The following is a 20,474-nucleotide window of genomic DNA, read 5'->3' as shown; positions in this document are numbered from 1 at the left end:
TGACCGGCTTCCATGCCCATCTCTTCCCTGGCCTCTACCTTTCCAGTCCCCACCAGGACCTGCCTCTCTCTGTGCTCCCCTCCTCACTGTGGTGGAAAGGGAAGCCAACTGGTCTCCTTTGCCAAGGATTCTCTCAGTGATTCTCAACTGCTGTTAATCAGCACACTTCAAGTCTATTTCTCCTGATCCTACTCAGCAACTGACCTAGTTACCATGCCTGCCCTTGGCATAGCCCACAACCCCTTCTTGTGGGTAGGGGGATATACTGTCGGATAGGATTTCATTGAGTCTTTACTACAACCAACTTGCCTGTCCCGAGATGCCAGGTAGAAACCAGAATTCTTGGCTCATATTCTGCTCACGCTCCTGACTTGATCTGGGGCTCGAGGCCAGTCCCTAGGCCTCCATTCCCCCTCCACAGGAAGCGGCTGGACCCTCTGCCAAAATGTTTCTCCATTCCCATAGATGTTCCTGAGCTCCGTGGAGCAGATTGAAAGTTGGCTCAACAACAAAGAAGCGTTCCTGGCAAATGAAGATCTGGGTGTAGGTACCCAGGCAGGAAACGGGCACAGATAGCGAAACCAGTGGTTCAGATCAAATCAAACCAAACCAATGCATGTTATTCAATAAATCTTTGTTGATATAAATGAGGCATTTATTAAGCACTTACTGTATACCAAGCATATAAGAGCATCTCCTTGTGGGCCAAGACCTGGAAATACAAAGACAATGAATGAATCAAAAATTAATTTTAAAGTATTTTTAAAGCATGTGCTATGTGCCAAGTACAGTATTAGGTCCTGCAGATATAAAAGCAACAGCAAAGATAATACCTGCCCTCAAGAAACTTAAATTCTAAAGGGGAAAACAGTACATTTAGGGGATTGGTGGCCAGTGAGGGTCACTTTGGTTTGGAAAGTTATTAGGATGGTGAGTAAGAGCTTAGGGGGAGCTGATCAACATGCTTTGTCTAGGAACAGCGGCAATTACTGAGTTGATCTGACTTTTTTCAAACTCTTTTCAAAAATTTTTTCATTTGATAAATTTTCTCTTCGTCCTACTCCTTGCTCTCCCCAAAATGAAAAAGAAAAAAGAAAAGCAGAAGCCCTCATCACAAATATGCTTAGTCAAGCAAAGTAAGTTTGCTCATTGGCCATGTCCAAATATGTACATCTCATTCTGCATTTTGAGCCCATCACTTCTCAGTCAGGAGATGGAGAGCATGTTGCATCATGGGTCTTCTGGTACTAATAGTTCATCGTTGTATTGATCAGTTTTCTAGAGTCTCTCAAAGCTGACAGACATATACTCCTACACTTCTTAATTTAAGAATTTATTTATCATTATTTATGTTTTTATTATTTATTATATCTCATTGTTTATATAAATATTTATTATAATATAATTATTGGACTAAATAATAATATATAATATAATAAATAATATTTATAAACATTATTTATTATAATTAATTAATTAATCAAAGTCCTCGATGTTAGAGACTATCTTTACTATTGTATCTATACCCCTAAATCAGCACAGGACTTAGAACATAGGAAGTGCTTAATAAATGCTTTTTCAGGGGCAGCTAGGTGATCCAGTGGAAAAGAGCACTGGCCCTGAAGTCAGGAGGATCTGAGTTCAAATCCAGCCTCAGACCAAACACTTGACACTTACTAGCTGTGTGACCCTGGGCAAGTCACTTAACCCCAATTGCCTAAAAAAAAAAAATGCTTTTTCATTCATTCATTTTCTGCTCATGCCCAGTTCCTAGCCCAATGTCTTGAACATAGGTGCTCTTATGTGCCTGGTACACAGTAAGAGCTTAATAAATGCTTTATCTGGTTTCATGGTTCCAGAACTGAACCCCACCCCACCCTGCTCCCTCCAAGGAAAGGGGATGGGGACGGAATTGGCTCCAAGGAATGTATGTACTACTGGGAAGGAAGGAAGGCTCCTTTACAACTGCTTGCCAGGACAGGAGCCTGTATGATGAGGCTCAAAAGAAGGATTCTGAGGCTCAGAGAGGAGAAGGGGATGCATTCTAGATGTGGGGGTTGGGGTTGGACAGCCTGAGTGGAGACAGGGAGATGGCCTGCTGGGTAAGGAGATGGCTGGTTGTCCAGTTTGACCAGAACTTGGCGTGTGTGAAGAGGAATGAGGTGAAGACCAGAAATCAGTCAATCAACGAGCATTTATTAAGTGCTTACTGTGTGCCAGGCATCGTGCTAAGCTCTAGGGCCACAAAGAAAGGCAAAGAGCAAAATGAATGGCTGCCTCAAGGAGCAAATAGCAAGCCAACAGAATCTCAGAAGCTCAGAGTTAGATGGGACCCCAGAGGTCAATTAGTCCAGCTGTACCTAAGGGCAATTATGTGGCCCAGTGGATAAAGCATCTGGGCCTGGAATCAGGAAGCCATGAGTTCAAATCCAACCTCAGATACTTGCTAAGGGTGTGACCTTAGGCAAATCAGTTAGCCTCTGTTTGCCTTGGTTTCCTCATCTGTAAAATGGAGATGATGATAATAGCACCTACCCCACAGGGTTGTCATGAGGATCAAAGGAGATACTAATTGTAAATTATGTCAGTTCCTGGCACATAGTAAGCATTATATAAATGTTAGCTGTTATTGTTATTATCATTATTACTGTCATTATGGTGCCGTCTACAATATATCCTACAAATGATTGTCCAGCCTTTGCTTGAAGACCTCCGGGAAGGGACAACCTGCTGTCTCCCAAGTCAGTTCCATTGGAATGCCCTAATTATTGAGGAGTTTTTCCTTATATCAAGCCAAATAATTGTCATTTATCTAGCTATTTATGGTTTGCAGAGCACTTTACATATGTTATCTCATTAGACCCTCCCAACAACCCAATAAAAGAGGCCTTTTTTTTTTTCTAAGCCCAGATCATTGGTTTTGTCAGTGTAGGGAGTTTCAGGTGAAGAATGTCCCCTGCCGTGTACACGGGCAGTTTCTCTGCTATTCAGGGTCTTAGAGAGTTGCTTGGGGAACTGAGAAGTTAAGAGACATTCCTGGGGTCACATAGCCAGTTTGGGTCAGAGGCAAAATTGGAATCCAGATCTTCCTAGCTCCAAGGCCAGCTTTTCATCCACTAAGTCAAGCTGTTTATACTATTGATACTATAGGTATTATTATCATCCCCATTTTATAAATGAGGATACTGAGGGTCAGGGGATAAATAAAGCTAGTAAATGTCAGAGGTGGCATTTAAAGGCAGCCTGAGGTAGACCTGGGAACTTGGTGAGGTACACATAGTCCTAGAGCCATGAAACAGAGAGAGATGCCAGTTATGAGTACCAAGAAAGCAACTTTTCCACCTTTGCCCTTAAATCAAATGAAGCCAAGTCAACAAATCCAATTCCAAAAAAGCACCTACTATATGGCCAGGAATTGGGGATATAAAGAAAAAAAAATAGGCCATGTCCTCCAGGACCTTACCATGAGAGGAGAAAGGAATACAATAATACTTAGAGAGAGAAGCAAATATAAGATAATTTGAGGAGGGAGAAAGCCTTAACAACTGGGGAAATTATGGAAGACTTCACAGAGTAGAAGCGATTGAGGAATGGACCTAATGTTTCTTTGAGCAGAATAGTTGCATTGAGTGAGGACTGTTCGGTAGGGTGGATGATTGCTGGGCAAGTGAAAGGTATACTGGACTAAATCGGGATATTCTCAACTGTCCCTCCTAGAATTCCTTAGCCTCTGTGGAGACCTTACAGTGGAAACATGAACAGTTTGAGAAGGGGCTAGAGACCCAGCTGGAGAAGATCAGTGCCATGGAAATCATGGCACTCAACCTGAATCAGAGCCAGCACCCGGAGGCCGAGTGTATCACCAGCAAGTGCCAACTGGTGCTTTCAAGGTACCTCTTAGGCCTAGTGGGCTACCAGTGGGTGAGGTTCCTGGGAGTTCTGGGATGAAGGTAGCCAAAAACCGGGGCACTGAGGTTCCATAGGTTGAATTTGTATGGGTGCTAAAGCAGAACCGTAGGCAGCAATGATCAGCGTCCTGTCCTTGGTCACCCCCTTTGAACTTCATCTCTCCAGCTATCTGTCATGGGTCGTTCCCCAGAACTACATTATTCATTGCCACATCGACACACCTTTGAAAAATAATTAAAATGGGGCAACTTAGTGGTGTAATGGTTAGAGCACCAGCCCTGGAGTCAAAACCAGCCTCAGACACTTACTAGCTGTGTGACCCTGGGCAAGTCCCTTAACCCCAATTGCCTTCAAAAGAAAAAGAAAAGAAAAATAATAAAACATGTATATGTCAGACAAAAGCATTTATTAAAGTACTTACTACATGGTACTGAGTAGTTACAGGCACTGAGCTCAAGGAGCTTCTGTTCTTTTGTTTTTTGTTTTGTTTAGGGAATTGGGGTGAAGTGACTTGCCCAGAGTCACGCAGCTAGTGAGTGTTAGGTGTCTGAGGTCACATTTGAACTCTGGAACTCCGGACTCCAGAGCCAGTGCTCTATCCACTGTGCCACCTAGCTGCCCCTGAGGAGCTTCTATTCTAATGGAATACTCAGCATGCAAATAACTATGTATTTACAAACTATATATAGGAAAGTGATTTCAGAGGGATCAAAGCTCAGCCTGTGAGTGAGGAGGGGGCCAGAAAAGGCAAACAGAGGGTGGGATTTGATCACAGTCTTTAAGGAAGCCAGAGAAACTGAGGGCCCCAAGTGAGGGTGGGGAGAGCATGCCATGGATGGAGGACAGTCAGTGCAGATACACAGATACCACATGGATTGTTGTATCTGAGGAACTGTTAGTAAGTCAGTGGAGATGGGTCTTGGAGTGGTGTAGATAGGGTGGCTAGATTGCAAAGCATCTTAGAGGGGGTGGAGGAGAGCATGTGTAAAACCCTTTGCAAATCTTAAAATAAGGGAGGGAGGGAAGGAGGGAGGAAGGAAGGAAGGAAGGAAGGAAGGAAGGAAGGAAGGAAGGAAGGAAGGAAGGAAGGAAGGAAGGAAGGAAGGAAGGAAGGAAGATAAGTATTTACATTACCAGTATTATGTGTCAGGCACTGTGCTAAGCATTTTTTTCTCAAATATTATCTCATCTGATCCTCACAACAACCCTTCAAAGTAAATGCCATTATTATCGCCATTTTATGGTTGAGGAAACTGAGTCAGACAGAGGTTAAGTGACTTGCCCAGCATCACAAAACTAGTTAAGTATATGCATCTGGTTTTGACCTCAAGTCTTGTTGATTCCAGGCCTAGGGGTCTAACCTAGCTGCCAAGTGTTTATTTAGCTCAAAGTGTTATGTAAATGCTAGTTATTGTTATCATTAATAAAGATAACACTTGGCAATGTTTCTCAGTCTTAGGCCTACTTCCGATCCCTGGCCAGCTTTCTTCTGCTGAGGGTCATTCCTGCCTTCCTCCTCCCTCCTCCTTCTGTTCTTGCTTCTGGCAAGACCTCCTGCGGTACAGAAGTAGCTTCTAGATTTTGCTGTTCCCTCTGCTGTCTGTGAAGCAAGCATACAAATCCTCTTTACGTTTCCTAAGAGCTGTTTTTGTTCTTAATTCTAAGAAGCACTAGACCTGGGAACTCTAAGGGAAACAAAACCAGTATGATGTACTGGACGAAGGTCCTTGATTTAGGAGCTACAGTAATAGGAGAAGGAAATCAGCATTAATTAAGTGTCTATTGTGTGCCAGGTTTCCTTCTCCAGCTCATTTTACAGATGAGGAAACTGAGGCAAACAATGTTAAGTGACTTGCCCAGGGTCACACAGCTAGTAAGTATCTGAGGTCAAATTTGAACTCAGGTCTTCCTGACCCCAGTCACAATGCTCTCATTTTACATATGAGGATTTTTGTTGCTCAGTTGTTTGGGTCACGTCTGACTCTTCATGACCTGATTTGGGGTTTCCTTGGCAAAAATACTAGAGCGGTTGGCCATTTCCTTCTCCTGCCTATCTTACAGATGAGGAAACTGAGACAAACAGAATTAAGTGATTTGCCCAGGGTCATGCAGACGGTAAAGTGTCTAAGGCCAAATCTGAACTGGTTCTTCCTGACTCCAGGAAGATGGGCTGTGCTCATTTTGGAGAGATGAATACAAGAGGCAGCAGAGTACAGGGAAAGAGCAATGGCTTTGGAGTTGATAGAGCTGGGTTTTGAAGCCTAGCTCTTCTGTTTACTCTCTGTGTGATCTTGGGCAGCTGATCTCACTTTTCTGAGATTTGTTTTCTTCATCTGTAAAATGAAGGGGAGGAATAATAGTCATTCAGTTGTGTCCGACTCTTCCTGACCTCATTTGAGGTTTTCTCGGCAAAGAGACTTCTCCAGACCATTTTACAGACAAGGCAACTGAGGCAAATAGGGTTAAATGACTTACCCAGGGTCACATAGCTAGTAAGCGGTTGGTGCTGGATTTGAACTCATGAAGATGAGTCTTCCTAACTCCAGGTCCTGTACCACCTAGCTGCCCCACCGGGAGGAATTCTAAGGGTCCTGTATAAGTGCTTCGTCTCTTCTCCTTACAGGAGGACATGTAGTCCCAGACTTCTTGTCTCTCTTTTGCAGCCTAGAGAGAGGAGAAGGCCTGCCAGGGTGCTGACGATGGGTGGTTGTGACATGTGATGGGAGACATGCACAGACTCCATCCACTTACTCAGATGGCATTTCCCAATGAAGTATATACTAGGCAGCATCTGTGCATGTGCCCGACCCCTATTGCAGACGTACAAAAGATTGAATTAAGATTTATCAGTGTTTAGAGGAAATCCAAAAAGAGCTCTTGACAGGCTAGGATTCTGATGGCGTTTAAGAAAGTGAAATTTAGCAGAGCCAGGAAAACGATATACACAATGCTTACAACAAGGTAAATGGAAAGAATGAAGGGGCAAGGGATGCTCCAAATTGAAGATTGCATGATTACAATGACCAAGCTTGGCCTGAAGAAGGGATGAGAAAACATGCATACCTCCGTTGTTTGCAGAGGTGGGAGGCTATGGGTGTGGAATGTTGCATACACTGTCAGATTTCTTTGCTGAATGTTTCCTTCCCTCTTCCTCTTCGGTCCTTTGTTATAAGGGATGGCTCATTGCTGAGAGAAGGGAGAAAGAATATATTTAGAAATTAAGGAGATATAAAACATAAAGGCTATCAATAGAAATGAGGCTTTTATTTAAAAAGAAATTTAACTGGGATAAACATGAAATTTGCCCGGTATGGGTTGGATTGGATGACCAGTATGTCCCTTCCAACTCTGAAATTCTATAATCCCAGGCTTAGTGCTTTGTTTTGTTTTTCATAAAGAAAGCTAAAAAAGGCATTTCTTCCCAGTGATGCCGAAGGGTAGTGCTCTCACACAATGTAACACAGACCATTGCCCTTCCCGACCCTGGGCCCCCAGAGAATAACTTGTCCACCCACGATGCCTCCCTTCACAGGAAGGAGAAGCTGCTGAAGAGAATCCAGGCCCGACGGCACCAGCTAGAGGGATTCCAGCAGCTACAGAGATTCCTACAAGACTGCTGTGAGGTTCGATGATTTTTCTACTCCCTATGTACAATGGCCAAGTCTGGCCCTACCAGGCTGTGGGTGGCAGTGGGAGGGACAGATGGCGAGGGAGCTACCTCACTGAGAAACCTGGAATAACCGGCTCTGGGTTCAAATCCCACCTCTGATGCTTTACTGCCTGTGTGACCTTGGGCAAGTCACTTAACCTGCCTGGGTCTATTTCCTTCTCTGCAAAATGAAGAGGTTGGCCTAGAGTGCTCATTCTAGATCTCTGAGTCTAATTATTCTAAGCTCATTCTAGATCTATGAATCTAATTCTGATTCTTCTAAAGTCATTCTAGAGCTCTGAATCTAATTCTTATTCCTCTAAGCTCATTCTAGATCCATGAATCTAAGTGTTTTTTTATCTTTTAATTAATTTATTTATTTTTAGTTTTCAACAATCACTTCCATAAGCTTTTGAGTTTTAAATTTTTCTCCCACTCCCTCCCTACTTCCCTTCCCAAGATGGCACACAATCTGATATAGTCTATACATATACATTCCTATTAAACATATTTTTATATTAGTCATGTTGTAAGGAAGAATTAGAACCAATAGAAGGAACCACAAGAAAGAGGAAACAAACAAAATAGAAGAAAAAAATGAGCAAATAGTATGCTTCAATCTGTATTCAAACTCCATAGCTCTTTCTTTGGATGTAGATAGCATTTTTCATCATGAGACTTTTGGAGATGTCTTAGATTCTTGCATTGCTGAGAAGAGCTAAGTATCAAAGTTAGTCATCACACAAGGTGGCTGTTACTGTGTACAATGTTCTCCTGGTTCTGCTCACTTCACTCAGCGTCAGTCCATACAAGTCTTTCCAGGTTTTTCTGAAATCCACTTGCTCATCATTTCTTATTGCACAATAGTATTCTATTACATTCACATACCACAGCTTGTTCAGCCATTCCCCAATTGATGGGCATCCCCTTGATTTCCAATTCTTTGCCATCATAGAAAGAGCTGCTAGAAATATTTTTGTACATGTGGGTCCTTTTCCCATTTTATTTCCCATTTCCCATCTCTTTGGGATACAGCCCTAGAAGTGCTATTGCTGGGTCAAAGGGTATGCATATTTGTATAGCCCTTTGGGCATAGTTCCAAATTGCTCTCCAAAATGGTTGGATCATTTCACAACTCCACCAACAATGCATTAGTGTTCCAATTTTCTCCCATCTTGTCTAACATTTGTCATTTTCCTGTTTTGTCATGTTGGCTAATCAGATAGGTGTGATGTGGTACCTCAGAGTTGTTTTGATTTGCATTTCTCTAATCAATAGTGATTTAGAGCCTTTTTTCATATGACTAAAAATAACTTTAATTTCTTCCTCTGAAAACTGCCTATTCATATCCTTTGACCGTTTATCAATTGGGGACATGAATCTAATTCTTCTGAACTCATTCTAGATCCAAGAATCTAATTCTAATTTTTCTAAGTTCATTCTAGATCTAGGAATCTGATCCTCCTAAACTCATTCTAGATCTATGAATCTAGTCCTAATTCTTCTAAGCTCATTCTAGATCTATGAATCTAATATGAATCTAATTATTCTAAGCTCATTCTAGATCTATAACTCTAATTCCTTTTTTTTTTTTTTTGCTAAAGCGATTTGGGTTATGAAGTTTTAATTCTTCCAAGCTCATTCTAGATCTACGAATCACCCCCCAGGACAGAATTCTCCTGTTTAAGGGCAGACACAGACATCTCTATTAGAAGGCAGGGACTGAGAATGGCAGCAGGTCCCTCAAGTTCCTTGTTCTTCCTCTTCTTCAGGTGTCCATGTGGCTGAGTGAGAAGAACCTTGTGGCCTTAGATGAAGGTTGGCGGGACCCCAGCACCCTGCAGGCCCAGCTGCAGAAGCATCAGAGCTTTCAGGCCGAGCTGGATGCCAATGTTACCCAGCTTCAGAAAGTACAAACAGTAAGAGCTCCCAGGGAAAGGACACGTGTATTAGTAAGGATGGGATGCCAGCAGACTGTAGGCTGCCAGAGCTACAGGAGCCCCGTGGACTTGCCCGGCACCACTACCCCACTTAGTTTAGGGACTAGTACAATAACCTCTAGTCTCTCCCCCTCTCCAATGCATTTTTTTTAAGCAATTGGGGTTAAGTGACTTGCCCAGGGTCACACAGCTAGTGTCTAAAGCTGGATTTGAATTCAGATCATCTGGACTCCAGGGCTGGTGCTCTATCCACTGTGCCACCAATGTATTCTCTACACAGCTGCCTAATTAGACTGCTAGAGGCGTATCAGACGCAACACGTCCAAAATGATGTTCTATACAGTGGGGTGGCCCAGGGAGTACAATGATGGACTTGGAGTCAGAAAGACCTGAGTTCAAGCCCTGCCTCAGACATTTAGGAACTGTGTGACCTTGGGACAAGTTATTTAACTTCTATATACCGTCTGTTTCCTCATCCATGTTAGACTCGATGGCCCTGAAGATTTCTTTCAGCTCTAAATCTGCAATCATCTATGATTTTCCCCCAGAATGCAACTGCTTCCTAATTTCCTTTTTCTGTCGAGGACACTCACATCCTTCCAGTTCCCCGGATTCACAATCTCAGAATCATTCTTATCTCCTTACTCTCCCCCGTCCTCTGTATCTGTTGTTGTTCAGTCATTTCAGTAGGGTCTGACTCTTCCTGACTCCATTTTGGAGTTTTCTTGGCAGAGATATTGGAGCAGTTTGCCATTTCCTTCTCCAGCTCATTTTACACATGAGGAAACTGAGGCAAACAGGGTTAAATGACTTGCCCAGGGTCACACAGCTAGTAAGTGTCTGAAGCCAGATTTGAACTCAGGTCTTCATCTCTCTAGGCTCACTGCCTACCTAGCTGCCCCTCCATATCTAATCAATTCCATATCCAATCAGCGAGTCTTGTTGATTCCAATTCCACAGGATCTCTCATGTCCATCGCCTTCTGCCCACTCACACAACCACTACCCCACTTAGTTCAGGGACTAGTACAATAACCTCTAGTCTCTCCCTCTCCAATGCATTTTTTTAAGCAATTGGGGTTAAGTGACTTGCCCAGGGTCACACAGCTAGTGTCTAAAGCTGGATTTGAATTCAGATCATCCGGACTCCAGGGCTGGTGCTCTATCCGCTGTGCCACCAATGTATTCTCCACACAGCTGCCAAATACATAGTCCTAAAGCTTCGGCCTGACTCTTTCCTAGAAGCTTCAGCAGTTCCCTATGGATAGACATTGGGGTTAATTCCAGCTCTCTGCCGCCATCTCTACCCCACCACCTGGGCCAAGAGATGGATAAATTCTTCTTTTTGACTTCAGGAAGGGGAGAAACTGCTGAAGGAGGGGCACCCTGCCCTGGAGACCATTCAGGAGAGACTGCAAGAGATAGGAGATCTCTGGAGTCAGCTGCAGGCCAACTGCCTCCAGAAGGGAACCAAATTACAGGATGCTCATAAGGTGGTGATGGGGCCATGGAGGTGGAGGTGGGGGCCAGGGGCTAACCAGAGGGGCTGGGAAAAGGGGATCTCCTCCCCTTCCTCTCATACTCCATTTACACTCTCCTCTCCCCCAAGGCCGTGCATTTCCAGAGGAAAGCCGAGGAGGTGGAAAGGTGGCTGGAGAATGTAGAAGAAGAGCTTCGGGCTCCACTGGGTGGAGAGGACTTAGCAGGTGTGAAGGAGCTGCTGACCACCCAGGGGGAGCTGGAGGCAGCCATGGAGGGCCAGGAGGGACCAGTGCAGGCACTGATGGACCAGGCCCATGCCTTTAGCTGTGAAGATCACTTCCTAGCTGGGGAGATGGGAGAACAGGCCCAGCGGCTGCTACAGAGGTACGCAGTTTGTCCTGCCTCTATCCCATGTGTCTTGCATTCCACATTTCTTCTCTTGCCTTGCTCTCATCCTCTTCAGCTTCTACTTTTTCCTTCCCCGAAGGGAAGTGTCTTAAGAGAACCCCACCTTAGGTTTTATCTCCCTCAGGTCCCCATTCATCTCTCTCTTTGGAGGCTGTCTCTCATTTCTGTTGGTTAACAAGTACATATTAAGCATTTACTATAGGCCAAGCACTGAGGATCCAAAGAAAGGCAAAAACAGTCCCTGCCCTCAAGGAACTTACATTCTAATGAGTGAGAAAACTTGGAAGGAAAAAAGTATACACACAAGATATGTACAGGGTCAGTGGAAGATAATCTCAGAGGGAAGGAATTGAGGGATGAGGGGAAGGCCAAGAAAGGCTCCTGCTTAGAAGCAGGATGCAATGAGGAAGAGCATTTCCAGGTTTGGGGGACAGCCAGTGTACAGATACAGTCAGGAGATGGAATGTCTTATGGGAGGAACAGCAAAAAGGCCTGTGTTGCTGAAGTATATAATGAGGAATTAGGGATAAAAGACCGAAAAGGTAGGAAGGGGCCAGTTGTGAAGAGCCTTAAATACCAAAGACAGGATGTTGTATTTGGCCCTGGAAGTGGTAGGGAGCCAGGAGTTTTCTCAGTAGAAGAAGTGAGGGGCCTGGCCGAGCGTGGTCAGCCCTGTGCTTTAGGATGATCCCTTTGATCCCTGAGTGGACGATGGATTGGAATGGAGAGGGATTTGTGACAGGGACAGCTGCAGGCTTGGGCAGTAGTCCAGGAGAGTGGCATTATGTGAGTGGTGGGAAAGCATGTCAGAGGTGTTGTTAAGGTGAAATAATAAAACTCATCAATAGGTGGCATAAGTGTGGTGACTGTGAGTGAAGAGTTAAGGATGATACACCAAGGTTTCAAGCCCAGGGAACTGGAAGGTTGGTAGTGCCCTCGGGAGAAATAGGGAAGTGTTACAAGAAGGGAAGACTTGTGGGGAAAGATAAGTTCTGTTTTGAGGCAGGTTGAGTTTCAGTGTTTCTTCTTCTGCTATCTCTCCCTTCCTCACCCCCACTGCCGTTGGTGGCTGTCCCATGCCAGGTACACAAATCTGAGAGAGCCCCTCCGGGAGCGCCGGGGGACCCTGGAGTCCAAGAGCCTTCTGTACCAGTTCTTCCAGGACGCAGAGGATGAGCTGGCTTGGGTTCAGGAGAAGCTGCCCTTGGCTACAGCCCAAGAATATGGACAGACCTTGAATGCTATTCAGCAACTCCAAGAAAAGCACCAGGTGGGCGGCAACCTCTCTGGGGAATGAAAAGAGTGTGTGTGTGTGTGTGTGTGTGTGTGTGTGTGTGTGTGTGTGTGTGGGGGAGGGATGATGGGGGATATTTGACCTCCAGAGCTAGGTTCAAGCTCTAGGGGGAATTCAGAGCATCCTGGATTTAGGGCTGGAAGAGATCATAGAGATCAGTCCAGGTCCCTTCATTTTATAGATGAAGAAACTAAGTCCCAGAGAGGCTGAATTGCCCAAGGTCAGCAGTAGGATGTAAGCTCCTTGAGGGCAGGGAACGTTTTCATTTTTGTCTTTTCTACCCCAGTATCTTGGACATAGGGAGTAGGGGCTTAAGGAATGTTTGTTGAATTTAATTGACCAACCCAGCTCTTCTGCTCTCTCCTGTCCTCGAACTCATCTCATACCACCCCACCCCCACTGCCAATGGTGGCATTGGAGACCCAAGATTCAAAACTAAATCCCTATAAATCCAAACTCTTTCTATTATACCATCTTATCTCTCATGCTAGCACTGAGAAGGAGCAATGTGGAACAAGGACTGGACCTGTAATTTTATTGGTACAGGGAATTTCTGGGTAAGGAAACTCCCTTTACTAATGTAGGTTGGCACCTAGGTTCTCTATAACCCATAGTTTTAGTTGCCTAGAGCACTGAAAGGTTAAGTGACTTGCCCAGGGTCACACAGCCCTGCTTTCAGAAATAGCATTTGAGCCCAGGTCTTCTTTACTTCAAGCTCATCTTTCTATCAACCATGCCATGACGCCTCTAATGGAATAGGACAAGGAATTCTTAGCATCTCTTTTTGGTTGTGACAAAGTCTTTGGGGACATATCTGTGGGTGCCTTTATGTTGGGGAGCTATGAGGATTCATGGACTTCTAGAGGCCCCTTCTTTTGAACTTACAGAACTTGGAAGATGAGATCAGCAGCCATGAGGCTCTGGCCCAGGTGGTGCTGGACACAGGTCACAAGCTGGTTCAGGGGGGGCATTTTGCTGCCAGTGAGGTGGCTGCCCGGCTCCAGCAGCTGAAAACCGCCATGGGCAGACTTCAGGGGGAGGCAGAGCAGAGACGATGGAGGCTTCAGCAAGTTTGTGAGGCCCGGCGGTTTCTAACAGAGGTGAGAAGGGTGAGAGATGGCAGAAGGAGAAGGAACGAGGAGGGACCTGGGATTTTGAGATAAACCACATTAGATTATAGGATCGTAAATTTAGAGCCAGAAGGGAACTGTAAGCCCCTCGTTTACTCGGGAGCCCTCCTTCATAACTCCTTGGCATGCCCCCCAAAGGTTTTTTTGATGTTCAGTAGTGTCTGACTCTTCACGACCTCATCTGGGCTTTTCTTGGCAAAGATACTGGAGGGGGTTGCCATTTCCTTCTCCAACTCATTTGACGGATGAGGAAACTGAGGCAAACAAGATTAAGTGACTTATCCAGGGTCACACAGCTAGTAAGTATCTGGGCCTGGATTTGAACTCAGGAAGATGAATTCCAAGCCCAGTCTCTACCCACTGCACTACCTAGCTCCCCTCCTCGAAGATAAGACTATACTTATTTCTTTTCTCCCTTTGAATTTTTCTCAGGCTGAAATCCCTAAGAACAATAATCTAATCTCACTGAATTACTCCCCAGCTCCTCGAGGCAGAATCCTGGCTGTCAGAACGAGGCCAGCTCCTGGACCGTGAGGAGCTGGGGCAGAACGAGGAGACCACTGGGGCCATGCTGCGGAGGCTAGAGGTCACAAGGAAGGATCTGGAAGGATTCTACACTCGGCTTGAAAAGCTGCAGGAGACAGGCACCCACCTGGAGGGCAGACCCAACCCAGACAGGTAAGCAAGATAGCAGAGAGGAGAAAGGTGAGTAAAGATAAGCCAAGGAGATGGCTGAGAAATTGGACTCATCGTGCAGAGGTCATCATGAGATCGTAGGATCAGAACCTTAGAGCTGGAAGGGACTTGGAGGCCATTTATTTAGTTCAATGAACGCTTCCTTTTACAAATGAAGAAACTGAGTCCCAGGGACTCAAAAGCCCAAAGTCACATGGGTAGTAAGCATCTGAGGCAAGCATTGAAGAAAGGACACCAGGGGCAGCAAAGTGGTGCAGTAGATAGAGCACCAGCCCTGGAGTCAGGAGGACTTGAGTTCAAATCTGGCCTCAGATACCTACTAGCTGCATGACCCCTGGACAAGTCACTTGACTCCAATTTTGTCCACAAAACAAAAAAAGAAAGAAAAGATGCCATCTTCAAGATGACCCCAGCTGACCCTCTTCTTATTCCTAGCCTTACAGCACTGACCCATCTACAAACTCTGAGGGAGACCCACAAGGGGTTACTGCAGAAGGCCAAGATCTGGGGGCGATGCCTGCAAGAGCAGCAGGACCTTTTTCAGCTGGAGCGGGAGGCCCAGCTTCTGGATACCTGGTTGTCAGGCAAGCAGGCCACAGCTGAGTCCCAAGACTACGGGCAGGACCTGGAGGATGTCAAGGTGACTTCTGCACAGTCCTTGTGACAAAGTGCTATCCTGATGAGAGATGAAAAGGGGAGGGTGACTGTATGGTGAGGAAAGAAGTCATGAGGAGGGAGAGGACCCCAGGATGTGGGGAGGGAATGGGGCCAAGGTTGATTAATTAATGAAGGGACAGCCAGGCCCAGCCAAGATTCTCCTGTGTCGCTGGGCTGCAGGTATAGTGGGAATATCTTCGGGGTGGGTGGGGTGTCCTTCCCTCAATCAGTCATGGGATCATTCAGTCTTGAAATATTTCTTTAAGGCCATGCTCTGTGTTAGATGAAAGTAAACAGCCTGTGTCTTTGAGAATCTGGCAACTCTATGTTTTTAGATAGGTTATATGCAAGACACATTAAAAAAATTGTTAACGGTATTTTATTTTTTCCAATTACATATAAAGATAATTTTTAACATTCATTTTTAATAAAATTTTGGGTTCCAAGTTTTCTCCCTCTCTCCCTTTCCTCCCCCCTCCCTAAGATAGTAAACAATTTGATATAGATTATATATGTATATGCAAAACAGATACAAAGTGATTTGTGGGGGCAAGGGTACTAGAAACCAGAGTTCAGATCCTAGCTCTGATGATGACTACCTCTCTGGGTCCCAGCTTCATCATCTATAAAGTAGAAGGATTGCGCTACATGTCAAGCCAGTCAATAAACATTTATTAAGCACCTACTGTATGTAAAAGACAGTCCTTGCTCTCCAGGAGCTCAGCTGTAGAGATGAATAGTTTAATGTCCGAGGTGGTATGTAAGCTGAGCCTGAAAGGAAACCAGCGTTCTCAAATGCAGAGGGGAAGAGGGGGTATGTTCTAGGCAGGGCAAAGATGCAGGGAGGGAAGATGGAATTCTGGGTCCTACACTTGCAGGTGCTGGAAGAGAAGTTCCATACTTTCCAAAAGGAAGTACAGACCTTGGGGCCAGCCAAGATTCAGGGCTTTCTCGAGCTGGCTGGCAAGCTGGAGCAGGCAGCCCCCAGGTGCTACCCCAAGATCCAGGCTCGAAGGAGCCGCATCGAGGACTCCTGGGAACAGCTGAACAAGGCAATGAGGACCCGCGCAGAGGTACAAGCTAAACAGACCTGCCAGAGAGCAGCAGACGGGCCACAGCAGGGGCTAGGTGGACCAGGAGATAGAGCACTGGGCCTGGGGTCAGGAAGACCCTGAGTTCAAATCTGGTCTCAGACACTAGCTGTGTGACCTCAGGAAGTCACTTAACCTCTGTTTGCCTCAGTTTCCTCATCTGTAAAATGAGAGCATTGGGCCTGGGGTCAGGAAGACCTGAGTTCAAATCTGGTCTCAGACACTTACTAGTTGTGTGACCCTAGGCAAGTCACTTAAAAAAAAACAAACAACAACTTCTACTTGCCTCAGTTTCTCCATCTGTAAAATGGGGATAAAAATAGCATCTATCTCACAGGGTTGTTGTGAAATTCAAAGGACACATGTAAAGAGCTTTGCAAATTTTAAATTGTTGTGCAAGTGTTAGCTATTTAATAATAGCTAACACTGTTTGCTAGGTGTTAATAATAATAATAATAATGATAATTAACACTATTCTATTGTTATCATCATTCCAGTGGCTCAGTTCTCCTATGCTCTGGCTTCTCACTGTACTGTTGGTCATTAATATGCAAATGAATTCCAACCTTGAGGGTGAGGTCAGCTGGTTGTCAGCCCCTGACAGGATTCTGGAGCTTAAGTTTGAGAGGGAAGTCCCAGATTCTACCAAATCTGATGCCCCACCCAGCAGGCCCTCCCCCAGTTCATGACCATGGCCTTTTCATCAAGGAAAGTTGAAATACCTAGTCCTTTTGGCCAGCCCCACACTGTGAAATGCAAGCTTCATCCTACTTTTTTAAGTATATACCAAAGCCTTCAGCACAAGTCATTAAGTTTCTGTGGGATGGGTAGTGTAACTATCCATGCCACTGTGAAAGAGACTGATCAATGGTGTGCTGGAACCAGCTCGTACCAGAGCTGACTATTAAGTTTTCAGCATGAGCATTTACCCCTCCGAAATGAGCAAAAACTACAAATTAGGACTAGATATATTGTTTTGCTACTTGTCTAGACCAGAAGTGTCCAAACTGAGGTAGCAGCTGCATGCCCTGCAAAACTCCCTAACCAAATTAAAATGTAACTGTGAAATGTTTAATAAAATAAATAAAAATATAATAAAATATAGATAATGTTAATTTGTGATTTTCTAAGTCAATATCTATTTCTATTTGAGCTTGACACTACTGGTCTAGATTTAAGAAAGTGATGGAAAAAATGCTTATGGTACACATTTAACTTTTTTTTGTTTTTCACATTTAACTTAAAAGTGTATCTTGCATAATTTTTTCCCCCAGAGAGCTATCTCTGTGGGGTGGGTATTATTGTTATTGTGCCCATTCCACAGATGGTTAATCTAGATCTCAAAGTGAGGGAGTGACTTGCCCATGGTTCACGGAGGGTTGTGTACATATGACAGAGCAGTGCATGTTTTTTAAGAGTTGGAAGTACCAGGTAGCCTGGAGATTAAGTATTTGGTGTGCAGGTGTCTATTTAAAACATTATTCAAAAGTGATTATAGTTCAGTATTAAATCCAGACATTGGTGGGCAATGGTGTAGGTTCTGATAATGTTCCGGTTTGGTTAATTGGTTGAGATATTTTGGGATTTGTATTTGTATTATAGGAACTTGTCATTTATTAGTTCATAAAAGAAAGAAAGCTTCTGATGTATAATTCTAAAAAGCAGTTCATGCCTTGCTAGGTATTTGGAAGGTATTACATTTTTGTAGCCTAGAAAATAAAGACTGTGTGTGTATGTATGTATGTGTGTGTGTGTGTGTGTGTGTGTGTGTGTGTGTGTGTGTGAGAGAGAGAGAGAGAGAGAGAGAGAGAGAGACAGAGACAGAGACAGAGTGACAGAGAGAGAGAGATGGAGAGATAGAGAGAGAGATGGGGGAGAGAGACAGAGCGAGAGAGAGAGAGAGAGACAGCGAGAGAGAGAGATGGAGAGATAGAGAGAGAGATGGGGGAGAGAGAGAGAGAGAGAGAGAGAGAGAGAGAGAGAGAGAGAGAGAGAGAGAGAGAGAGAGAGAGAGAGAGAGAGATGAAAGTAGCATAGGGTGGCTGGGCTTTTGCACAAAACACCAACACCCCTGGCCCCTGGGCTGCCACCCCACCAGGGTCCATTGACCCTCATGGCCTCCCAGCGGGCTCTTTTCCACCAACTTAGACTGCATACATATAAGGCCACCTAGTTCTGGGCCCAGCTTAGACTGTAGCAGCAGCAGCAGCAGCAAAATCAGCAGCAAAACGGATGACCCTGTGCCCCTCCCCACAGATAACTCAGTCCTATCCCTCCCCCACCCCTTATCTTTTTCTGCTCCCTTCCCACCATTCCTTTTGCAACTCTCTACCGTTGCTAAAACTCTTCATCTTAGATCTTCCTCTCACATTCATAAGATAATTAATAATAAATAATAATGATAGCTAATTTTTTAGCACAAAGATTCACAAAGTGCTTTGCAATATTTGCAAAGTGCTTAACACAGTCCCAGGCAGTAAGTAGTAGGGGGTTAGTAAATGCTCATTTCCTTCCTTCCATTACAAAGCTGATCTCACTGTATCCTCACAACGACCCCGGGAGGGAGGTGCTTTATTAATCCTCTTTTGGCGAATGAGTAAATAGGGCAGACAGACTTGGCCAGGGCCATAGGGTTTGTAAGTGTCTGAGGTCAGCATTTGAACTCGGGTCTTCCTGACTCCAGGCCCAGTGCCTGGAAGGGATCTCAGATTCAATCCCTTCATTTTTTAAAGATGAAGAGGCAATCCCAGGGAAGCTAAATGACTTGCCCAAAGTCACTCTGATAGTAAGCATCAGAAGCTGGATTTGAACCCAGGACCTCTGACTCCAGAAACAATGATCTTTCAACTATCCCAAGATGCCTTGATGCTCACTGAAACCTAGCTTTCTCCAGAAGGCACACGGCTCTTGGTTCGCTCTCTAAGGCTGGCTGCTCCTTCACTCCCCCTCCCTAAAATGCTCAAGGCAAGGAGACTGAGTTTATAGACTTTGCTCCCCACTTTAAGGCCTGCCTTCTGCCAGCATCACTCACCAATCACCACTGGTCCCTTACAGCTCACCCCATCATTCCCAGATCCTTCTTATCATATCTATGGACCTTCAGGTATCCCCCCCCCCCAGCTCCCAATAAGTTATTGTCTTCTACATCCCAGGCTTTTTCCCTCTGAACATCCAGGCCTCCCAGTTCCTCAACTTCCCTGCTTCCGTGACCTCTGTGTTCAACGTATCTCTGCCACAAGCGTGCAGAATGGTAGTCATACCTTAGAAGCCCTTCCCCTGCTCAGTGCAGTGCACCCCCAATTTGCCTCGGTTGCTAAAACTCTTACTTAGGGCTTTAGATATTCCTTATACAAGGAGACCAGGTTACCATTTAAAGATCTAGGATTTACGGGAGTTTATTATTTTTTTTTCTTGTTCATCAGTGGCAAGAAGGAAAAATACATTCTAAGCTAACAATTGAGGCATTCCAAGAAACGAGGCTGGTTTTCTCCCAAGCTTTGTGGAAATCAGTCTTTTTATTGTCAGGCTAAGCAAAAACCCTTTTACCACTTCTGTTTTGGGCAACCCCCTGATCTCTTGTGCTGTGGTTTTAGGAGAAGGAGTATGAGATTCTAAGTAAGAAGACAAGTCCTAGGTCTGCCACTTAGCTACCTACATGACCTTGGGAAAGTCTCTTTGCCTCACTGGGCCTCAGTTTCCCCATATGTAAAATAAGGCCATTAGACCAGATGGCCTCTGAAGTGCTAGATCTGTGGTCCTGTGACCCTGCTTCACCTCAGTTTCCCTATCTGTAAAATAAGGCAGTTGGACCAGATAGCCTCTGAACTGCTAGACCCTGCGACCCTGAATGAATCCCTTCACCTTACCAGACCTCAGTTTCCCGATCTGTAAAATAAGGGATTAGACTAAATAGCCTCTACAGTGTTTTCCAGCTCTAAATCCTATACTTCCATACCTGTGATGGGCAAGGCATTGGCAGTATAGTAGAGGAAGTGAAGCGGTTTATTGCATCTGGAGACAGAAATATGTGGATTCAAGTCCTACGTCGGATACTGGTTACATGACCCTGGCCAAGCCATTTAACTACTCGAGCCTCAGTTTCCTCATCTGTAAAATGGTGATACTAATGGAACCACTTTATGGTGAGGCTCAAGTGGGACAATATATGTAGAGCTCTTGGGCAACTAGGTGGTGTAGTAGATGCCTAGAATCAGGAAGA

The 20,474-nt window shown here is 44.8% G+C and overlaps 1 protein-coding gene across 1 annotated transcript in view; it reads left to right on the top strand.

Moving 5' to 3' along the window:
• The window catches only part of SPTBN5 (spectrin beta, non-erythrocytic 5), a 93,930-nt gene that overhangs the window by 53,891 nt on the left and 19,565 nt on the right, over window positions 1–20,474 (top strand). The window contains 11 exon segments of the mRNA XM_078151642.1: window positions 466–543; window positions 3,718–3,890; window positions 7,442–7,532; window positions 9,331–9,477; window positions 10,853–10,990; window positions 11,107–11,363; window positions 12,471–12,657; window positions 13,569–13,781; window positions 14,293–14,489; window positions 14,943–15,147; window positions 16,043–16,237. Coding sequence (XP_078007768.1) covers window positions 466–543; window positions 3,718–3,890; window positions 7,442–7,532; window positions 9,331–9,477; window positions 10,853–10,990; window positions 11,107–11,363; window positions 12,471–12,657; window positions 13,569–13,781; window positions 14,293–14,489; window positions 14,943–15,147; window positions 16,043–16,237 — 1,881 coding nt within the window.

The sequence above is a fragment of the Phascolarctos cinereus genome, unplaced genomic scaffold, assembly GCF_003287225.1.
Source record: "Phascolarctos cinereus isolate Bilbo 61053 unplaced genomic scaffold, phaCin_HiC Scaffold_3;HRSCAF=262, whole genome shotgun sequence".
NCBI lineage: Eukaryota > Metazoa > Chordata > Mammalia > Diprotodontia > Phascolarctidae > Phascolarctos > Phascolarctos cinereus.
Note: the sequence above shows the minus strand (reverse complement) of the source record. Positions and strands in the feature narration are given on the sequence as shown.